This window comes from Pundamilia nyererei, unplaced genomic scaffold (genome assembly GCF_000239375.1).
Source record: "Pundamilia nyererei isolate P.nyererei 1_Seehausen unplaced genomic scaffold, PunNye1.0 scaffold00012, whole genome shotgun sequence".
NCBI classification, from domain to species: Eukaryota; Metazoa; Chordata; class Actinopteri; order Cichliformes; family Cichlidae; genus Pundamilia; species Pundamilia nyererei.
In genome coordinates, this window is record NW_005187413.1 from 261744 (window position 1) to 272210 (window position 10467).

Sequence of the window (10467 nt, forward strand, 5' to 3'; positions counted from 1 at the left end):
TGAGGTTGCCGTGATCACTTGCCAAGCTTCAACTAAAATGAATGCAATTCTCTTGGCATGAGTTTGTATCAACAAGCCATACTTGCTGCCATGAAATAAATTCAGTTCAGAGTTTGCTTTCTGAAAATTGAAGAATCAATCATTTCCACAAAAACTTGAATAAGAATGGACAAGGTGATTTTAAAAAATTTTGGCCATTATCTTTCTATATGTCAGCAATCTCCTCCATGGAGTCAAAACAGTAACTCTGCTACTGAAATATAGACATGGATGTCTAAAAGGTGAAGGAAGGAAGGAAACAGCTGTACTGCATTACCATTTTGATGTCAAATTAATGGTCCTACTTATCTTGAAAACAATATACTGGTAAATGGACTGATTCTTAGATCTTAGAGCATTACTACTGTCCTGGAGCACTCAGAGTGCTTTATACAAATTGCCACATTCACCCATTTACACAAGCATTTTACACGCATTCATACTCCGATGGATGCATCGAAGAGCAACTTGGGGCTAGTATCTTGCCCAAGGATATTTGGCATGCACAGTGGGGGAGCCAGGGATCAAACCACACACCTTCCTATCAGTACATGACCTGCTCTACCGCCTGAGCTTCAGATAAACTTTAACTCCCTGGATAGCAACTTTTGTATTTTATTATATTATTTGGTAATGAATTTTACATATACAGCATTTTGGAAATGGACCCATCAAGTGCTCAGGTTAATACATCAAATAAGAAAGAATTAAATTTTTTCCTGACCATATCTACTGATGCATTGATTCACCTCATTTCATCTCATCTCATGTCTCTCTATTATAATGTATCCTTTCTCACACTCATACACAAAAAAAGACATTTCTGCCAAAAATCTCTCATTATCAACCTACCAAACAGCCTACAATTAATGTCGCTCTGGCCACAAAGAAGTCCATGATTTTTGCCGTGGTTGCACCCGGCAGGGTAACCTTAGTACTTAATGAACTGCCGCCGTGACATTCATTAAAGAAGGATTAAGTCGTGCTCAGTGCCACTTAGAATATGCAAGGAATTTGTCATTTAAATGAGTCCATTATTGGTATGAATGTGTGCTAGGTCGAGGTTTGGTGAAAGAGCGAGGAGGAGAGTGGGGAAGCCTTTCACACACTACAAGTTGCAGGTTTTTGTCTTTTGCTTTTACTTCTCCTTCCACTCTATGCCTGCTTTTGCTGCATTGTTTCTACTTCTGTCACTTTCTTCATCTGCCACCTCTATTTCCTAATGAAAGGAAAAATTATTTTCCTTTCATTTTTCTCCTCAACTTCCCGTTTCTTATTTTTTTCTCAGTTTTTTTTATTTGACTTTCCTTTCTTTGCTCTCCTCTTCCTCTTCCTCTTCATCTCTGCCCACTTTTCTGTCAAAGTGCAGTCAGATAGTCAGGAATAGGCCACTCTAAGCTCCAATCACACAGGAGGTTTTGAGGTTCTGTCGCCTATAAATTGGTGTGGAGCATAGCAAGGTTGAACCTGGGGTTGATGGAAGGAAATGATTATGGGAGAAACTTTGTAAGGTCATTCCTTCTTGTCTCTTGTAGTTTTCCTGAAAATTTTCTTTCTAACATCGTTCATCTCACTCTCTCTTTGTTTTTATGTTGTTGTTTTTTATTTATTGCCTCTTTATTGATGAGCTGTTTCATTTGTCTTCCTCCTTTCTCATGTTCACTTTTCACATCTGCTCTGTCTCTGTCTTATCATCTGTCTTTGATTTTTACTTATGTCTTTTCTCTCCCTGGCTTAAGTGCTTAAGGGCAACTACAGCTCATCATCTGATCCCAGGCTTTTAAACAAACACACACACACACACACACACACACACACACACACACACACACACACACACACACACACATAGCAAAATTGGTGTGGCCTGGATCTTGCAGGATCACACAATGTGCTTACACATGGCCCACATACTGCAAAGAATGGCCCTTTGGTGGCCCAGATCTGGTTTGCCAGATGTGGCCCATACATGGGCCAGCACAAGGCCAGTTGCAGACACACTGGTGGTCCTGTGCTGGCCCATGTGTGGACCGTCATTCTTTGCGGTATGTGGGCCATGTGTAAGTTGGGTGCAGCCACGGGCCAGTTGTAGACACACTGCTGGCCCTGTGCTGAGCCAGAACAGTTTCAACTCTGGCCCCAGATGTCAGCCTAATGTGTACCTTAATCAAGCCATGTAATAACAACATGTGCCAGAACATGCAAAAGTAACATGACGAAACTCAGTGAATGGACTGACTCTTTTATAGCGCTTTTCTAGTCTCCCAGATTACTTAAAGTGCTCTATACAACATGCCACATTCACACACTTTCTCTAAATTGAGTGCTTCCTAACTACATTCATACACATTCACACTCTTGACATGCAGACTGGAGGAGCCAGGGATCCAACTACTAGCCATCTGATCAGTAGTTGACCTGCTCTGTCTCCTGAGCTACAGCCACCCACTGGCAAAGATGAGTAAACCGTCACTAGGTTTTGGATAAAGTGTACACTCACAAACCTGTCAAACCTGCATTTGAAACATTGGCTACCATAGCAGTATAGTATTGAAACATGGCATTTGGGTCTTCTAACTAAAATAGGAAAATAGGAACATAAATAGTGCCATCATTGCCAGACCTGGCCCACATCTGGCTGACATACACTCTGCTATGACACCAGTCAGTCAGAAGTGCCAGCTTGATGCCAGATCCGGGCCAGACCTGTTATCTATGGGCCTGGGCCACATGAACCAAACTACAATCGAGCCAGATATGGCATGCCATCGCATAAACAGTGTCATCTATGCCAGGCCTGGCCCATATCTGGATGACATACGTCTTATCATGCCAGAAGTCAGCCAGCAGTACTGGCTTGATACCAGATCCGGGCCAGACCTGCCTGCTATGTGGACACACACACACACACACACACACACACACACACACACACACACACACACACACTATGATGGGTTTACTGCTTTAATTTCATATCTCTACATATCTCTCTCAGTCACAAACAAACATTATTGTTAGTATTATTCTGTCAGCCAATGGAATCATGGGGATCAAAAGGGATCTTGCTTTCGCTTTTGACCTCACACTTATTGCTTCCTGACCCTTGGTGGGCTTAACAAGTGCAACACACACACACACACACACACACACACACACACACACACACACACACACACACACACACACACACACAACATTTTCTTTTTAAATTCATGTTTTCTAGATGCTGTTTAGCCAAGAAACAGATTCAGTGTGTCCTTTGGATGTTTATTGACTTTTTTGTGGAGTACATAGTTTTAATTTCATGTCTCACTAACAACATATAGTAGTGAAACAATCCTGTAGCAAGTAAGTGTTAAGAGACTCACGATTATTCAATATAGGTATGAGTGACATTGTGTTTTCTCTATTTGCCTTTTAGAGTGACTGTGCAAGACACTGCAGGTTTTCCAGAGACACGTTTAAGCAGGCGTATTAGGCGGATTCGTGATAAGTCACTTAGGAACACACCCACTCACTGCCCAGTGTACACCAACAGTCCAATACAACAGACACATGTAACACTTAGACACAGCCAAAAACACTGAATGTCCAGCACCTACAGTGCATACACAGATATCAAGGAGATCAAGTGTTTACTCATAGAAACAACAACACACATACACATCGAACTATTATAACCATTTCTTGTACACAGCCCACTGTATACCATTCGTGACTAGATGTCAGATACTTAAAGTAAGCAGAAAGTTGTGTTGGTGGATTCTGGAGGAGGTTTTTCTCCTCAAAAACTCAGAGAAAGAAGTATGACGAATTTTATAGGACAAATCTGCAAAATGTATTTATATTTACTCTATTTTGAAATACATATTAATGATAGGGTTTGTTGATCATTTGCAAACTAAGGTGCCAATTAGAAAACACTGAGAAATATATGAGGGGAAATGTATGAAGAGGGAAAGTAATGGCTCATTATCTGAAGCATACAATATCATCTGACAGCCATGCTGGAAGCAATGACATGGCATGGAGTCATTTCTGCTGTCTTTTTAAGACACTATTGGAAAAAAGAAAATGCTAAAAAAAAAAGTATCCTTTTTAGGATCTAAAATCAAACAGTGTGGTAAGTCTGTGGTTCAGGTGGTAGACTTGGTCGTCCAGTAATTACAGGGTGGGGTGTATGATCCCAAAAAGGTATACTTCTACATTAAAGGGCTGCTATTCTGCTGAGCCTATTGGCATCCAAGTTCTATTATCATCCAAATCAAGCAGGTAATAAAGACCTGGCTACTCTCCCATGAATAGACTGTTCTCAGTTTATACAGATTGACCCATGTACCATTTAGTTATTCAATTTAATTATAAGTACTTCCAGTAATATACAGTGCATTAATTGAAATGCACAATGAGCATTTAACATCAACAAAATGCACTTGTTTGTTTTTTGTTTTAAAAAACGGTATTATTGTTTTACTTCATGTGAACCGATTGTTCATGGGCATTTAAAGGCAAATGCTTGCAAAATGTAACATATACTGCGAAATACATATTTTCTGATTTTATAATTTAATGTTCTGTAGCTTTTGGTATCCAATTATTCCGATAGTGAAGCTCTTGTCTTTTAAATCCAGGCAAAATGAGACTACATGTTTTTAGCCTTTTTCACGCTTTAAAATTTGACAAGCCTTGTGGGCCCCTAATGACACACAAAGTCTGGCGAGTGGTCAGGATTTGGACACATCTGTCTAGTCAAGGTGATGTCCAAGCCCAGAGTTTCTTCATATCAAGATGAGTCAAACTGCAAAGCTTATTTAAGTCACACTGTCGAATTGTTCTGTATCTAGAGGACAATATGTCACATTGATATTTAAAAGTAGCACGTTAATTATCACTTCTGTGTTTGTCGGTCATTTTTTGAAAACAGGTTTAGAAGATAAACGTAATGGACTGGCATTCATATCACTTTTCTTGTCTTACTGACTAGTCAAAACATTTAGGCAATAAGCCGCATTTAACCGTACAGTTATATACTTTACTTTTACTTTATTTATATAGCAAATTTAATAACAACAAAATGTTGGCCAAAGTACTGTAAAAAGATGATAAAAACAATTACACAGTAACAAATAACATCAATAACAAATATCTGGTAACAGGTGACCAAGTGGATAGATAGGTAACTCTCATGCGATGTTGAAAGCTAATGAGTGAAAATGTGTTTTAAGATGGGATTTGAAAAGACTGACAGTTGGGGCCTTGCTAATCTGGAGAGGTAAATAATTCCACATTTTCAGTGCCACAACCACAAATGCCCGGTCACCTCTGTGAACCAGCCTCGACTTAGAAGTGGCCAAGTGCAAGAGGTCACTTGATCTTAGAGTTCTAGGGTGCATATAAGACTGCAGCAAGTCAGACAGATATTCTGGAGCCTGACCGTTCTGCGATTTATAAGTCATCAAGAAAATTTTGTATTTAATTCTGTATTTAATTTTGTATTAAATTTTATATAGTGCTTTATTCTGTGAATTTAAGCAGTTTTTGGACTGTGGCAGTAAGCCGGCATAACAGGAGGAAACCCACACAACAAACTCCACACAACAAGGTCCAAGCTTGGGTTCAAACCAGAAACCTTCTTGCTTTGAGGTTACAGTACTAACCACTATATTATCGCGCCCTCCTCCTTGTATAGAATATGATAGTAAAAATATGCTTTGTCTTGATATTTCCGTTAGTTCTGGTGAATCTATTGGACAATGTCAGATTGTAATGGTTTTCTGTCTCTTCTACCATCTGGTCTCTCAGCGGACCTAAAACTGAAGGTTCAGGCAAAACTCAAAATAGTCTATGCAAAATGGCCAACAGATGGGCGTTGTGGCAGATAAGTGGAAAAAATATCAAAGGATACATTCACACTCAAGGGGCATCTCATCAGCAGTCACTGCATAACTACCCTTACCATTATATATAGTCAGTTTAGAAGCCCCACATGTTCTGGAAGTACTGAATGTCAGCCTCTCCATATTGAATCATATCACCTGTATTTTCCCCCTTGCTGTAGTAATATAAGAGGGGACAAAATAACAGCTTACCCTGTAATTTCTAAGGCTTTTCTATACATACATAGGCCATTTTTAAAAAATACTTTTTTATGCAGTTTGCTCATTTTTCAACAGGAAACAGCCCCTTAGAATGATGATATGGAGAAACTTTTTTTTTATTGTTGGTAAAACACACATTTTAAAAAGATGATGCAAATGCACATGTTTACTTCCTGATTGGGTTTAACTACTCATTATACATCATCAAAATCATATTCCTTGTCATTTTGACATAAAGTAAAAAGTAAAATATATGTTTCATATAATATTTGCTGTGAAATGTGTCTCTGCCTACACTATTGCGCACAGAACTCACTGTTCATTCTTATATTGCCATTTATTCTCTTTTGTTTCAAGTCACTGCATATAATAAAGAAAATGTTCTCTTTTCTTAGTGTTCTCACCATAACTCATCTTCCAAAGAGTATTGTTGTTCCGTAAAGAACATTTCTTTGCATATGTGCCTTTGTGTTTACGCGCTGCATGTGGATGTAAGGAATTGCATGCATTTCTGTATGTGAATAATTCATCTTTGTGTATCCTTGTTTTTATGTTTTTGAACCTCTATAGAAAGTTGGCAAAAAAGCAGAAGGAAACTGCTAGCAGCTCCACTCAGCAGAGGGAGATGGGTCCAGTCACCACAGCTGATAAGAGCACCACTAAAGTCAGCACCTTACACAAAGATGACCCCTTTTCCACCTCCAACCAGGACCTCAATGGGTTCAGTAAGTCAAAATGCTCTGCAGTTCTAGCCCTAAGGTGCATCCAGAAGATATCAGCTGTAAATGGCACCATAATGTTTTTGTTTTGTTTTTTTTACAAGAAAATATAATACTACATTGTCCTTTCCACATTGTATTCTTTCTGGAAAGTGTTAAGAAAAAATAACAAAAACCCCACAGATTTAATTAATTTGCTGTTTCTCTGAAAGTTAACTTTCAAGTTTCTTTTCCCCTTGTCACTCCCTAAAATATGCATATGCTAGGACTCTGTACCATTAATCATTTTGTCACATTCATTTATTCAAATAGTGGACATTTCATTTTTATAATAAAACTCTCCATATGGCCGTCTTTCACCCATAGTGTGTTGTGCTGCTTCACTAGCCTCCATCGTACTTAGTGCTGTTTTAACAATTTTCAGCTGAGCTCTCTATTTTTTCCCTTTATGTGGTGCTTTATACAAGTACAATATAAGTGTGCATATCCTCTTTCACAGCATATTCCACACATTTCAACTAGGCCTTGATTTGTTGGGGAGTAGTCCCAGCTTTTTGTAAAACTGTGTGTGATTCTGATGTAATTAGACAAGACCTCTCAGGAGGGCATTTTCACTTGAAAATGTCATGCTGGCCTTTTGGGAGTGCTTGACCACTGAAAGCCAGGGATGGTGAAGAGGGACTAAGTACCAAGCTAATGCTGGACGTAATTGCCTGCACTCTTTTTCTAACTGTCCGTGCTGCAGTTTTGACGTAAAATAATGTTTTTGTACTGAAAATACTTAAAGCAGACCACTTTTATCTGGAGCGTAGGACCTATATATACTGTAAAATTAGCAATTAGTTGCAATTAGTTTTTGCATTTGCAACATATAGAAAAAGGAGCTAACCTTCAACTTGACATTTAATGTTTTATCAGCCATAAGTCCACAAGTCTTTGGACAATGACAATGATTTTTTTTTTTTTTGTAATTTTGCCAGTTCACTGACACCTTAAAACAATTCATCAGATGTCATTGAAGGGCAGCTTTAATTCAAGGGATTAAACACATGCCTTGGATTAATTGTTTAAGAATTGCAGCCATTCGTACACAGTCTCACTTTTTCAAAGTCTCAAAAGTAATTTGACAATTGACTTAAATGTTTTTATGGCCAGGTGAGGCTTGTTCCCTGATTACTTTATAACAAGTTAAGATATATAATATATAAGAGAAAGAGAAAAATATATTAAAAAAAAACTTTTACAGTTGATTCCAACTTTTTAACTTGCATTTAGTAGCTGTTTCAGTATAATGTCCAAAGAGATGTTGATGCAAATGAAGAAGCCCATCATTAGAGTGAAAAACCCAATAACAGAGTAGAATCATACCAACCCAATGCATAGCACAATATCTGGTGGGTGGAGGCATGCTGTGGTATGTATGGGTGTCACTGGAACCGTGTTATTAGTATTCATTGATAATCTAACTGGTGATGAAAGTAGCACGATGAATTCTAAAGTCTACGTACATGGCTATACTCTGCTCAGATTCAGCCAAATGCTGAAAAAGCGATCGGAGAGTACCTCAGTGTAAACAGATAATGACCTAAACCATAATGCAAATACAACCAAAGATTTTCTCAAGGAAGAGAAATGGGATACTGAGTGGCCTGGAAACTGAAGGCAAAAAAGACCCATAAAAAAGGAGCATCTGATGGTGGATGCACTAAAGACCAATCGGAGTATCTCAAAGGCAGAAATAGCATTTGGTAATGTCTATCTGGCAGTCATTGCACAGAGTCAATAAATACAAAGAAATTTGTTATTAAACAAAAACTTATGGACCAAACTGTAATTCCCTTTCTTCAATTAGAAACAACTACCCCAGGTCTATAAATATGTTTATGTTTTTTGAATGTATAAGACAGACGCTTGACATCCTGTGCTTCTTGAGAACTTACTAGACCTTCCCTGTAGCCAAACAAACGTTCAGCATTGAAACTGAATTTCTTTATGCAATTTTTCAGTAAATGTGAAATGAAGATTTGGATATGTAAAAGAGACTCGACTTTGCCCATTGTGAGCTTTGGAAAAATGGTACAAAACTTTGTCAAGGTTACACGTATAAAAATATGACTCATTCTCTTTTTTGTTGTGTGCTTACAGTGTCTTGTGAATATTTGAAAAAGAAATAAACACACACACACACACACCCACACACACACACACACCATAGTCACCAATTCAAGCTCAGTCTTAATGAGACAGAGAAAAATGCTGACACAAGATAGGGGACCCAATAATATTTGCGGAAATGGACCCTCACAGGGCAAATAACCTTTTTGTGTTATTGTGTTTTCACCCAGTCACCAGCTTACTTCACAGGACATTGCTGCCAAAGCAGATTTCTTTTTGTATGCAGGTACACTCCTCACTGTATTAAAGTTGAGCTTCTTTCTCCGGCACATTAGCATACAGTGCCGGTACACATGAGACGTGAGGGATTTTATCATAGAAGAGGAGAAAATATGTTGTGTGGGGGTATTAGGAGAGGAGAGCAGAGGGAAGAGACTAGGGAATAGGCAGAGGAAAGAGGACAATGGAGAGAGAAGACGAAACTTAAATAATCAGCAGTAGAGGAAATTGGGCTATTGTATCAGAAAACGTTACACAAACAGAGTATCATAGTTTGAATAACAATTAGGCGGGACGGGTGAATGGATGTTTGGTGGTGTGTGTGTGTGTGTATTCCTTTTTATTTGGGAAGAGAGAATATCATACATTGGTTATAGAATCTGTTCTTGGTGTTTCACAAGGACTTTCATTATTACATAGTAATCTGGTTATCAGCAATATTCCTAAAGTAAGAGACGATTCCTGAAACCACCTTACCCATTTGAAACCGCAAAATGACAGCAGAGGTTTTTGTTGTTGTTGTTGTTGTTGTTGTGTTTAAAAAAAAACTTTGTGGAGTTCTTCTCGTGTCTCTGTAGGTTTGCTATCCCAGGTTTCTTCCATAGTCCAAAGACATGCCATTAGTGGGCTCAGGTGATTCTAAATATCCTCTAGGTGTGTATGTGAGTGTGAATGTTTGTCTGTCACTTTGTGTGAGCCCAGACCCTGCCTCTCGCTCTACTCACTCCGGCCCCCTGGAAGATGGATGGAATCTGACACTAGCACTAATTACAAATATAATTTATAACTACTATATGCTTAAGTAAACAATACAAATGGAATGTATGTGGGAAACCAAATCAAAATCAGAGAAACTGCAACAAAGTAGAGATTAAAAAAAAAAAAAAAGGCATGAGAGTGTCACGGTTTGCGGGGCAAGCCGTGTGGATTTAAGGACCCAAAAGGCAGCAGCTCTGGTGCAGGTGAGTGTTTATTTACAGCAGTGGGTACAAACAGCAACGGGGTGTGAACATGAAACCGAAACCTAAACTGGGTAAACTAACAACACAAACCAGGAATGACGGTGCAGGGAGGTCCGGGGAAATACATACAGGGAGACCGAGGGGAAACAACACAGACGAACCAGCAACTACTATGACAGCAGACACAACTTAAATACACTCAGAGAACACAGGGGGATTACATACAGGTGGGAACACAGCTGGGAGTAATTA

The 10467-nt window shown here is 38.8% G+C and overlaps 1 protein-coding gene across 1 annotated transcript in view; it reads left to right on the plus strand.

Annotated features, from left to right (window-relative positions):
- ptprt (protein tyrosine phosphatase receptor type T) overlaps positions 1 to 10467 on the plus strand; it is a 308462-nt gene that overhangs the window by 221531 nt on the left and 76464 nt on the right. The window contains exon 18 of the mRNA XM_013908559.1: positions 6711 to 6865. Coding sequence (XP_013764013.1) covers positions 6711 to 6865 — 155 coding nt within the window. The remainder of the gene's footprint in view (positions 1 to 6710; positions 6866 to 10467) is intronic.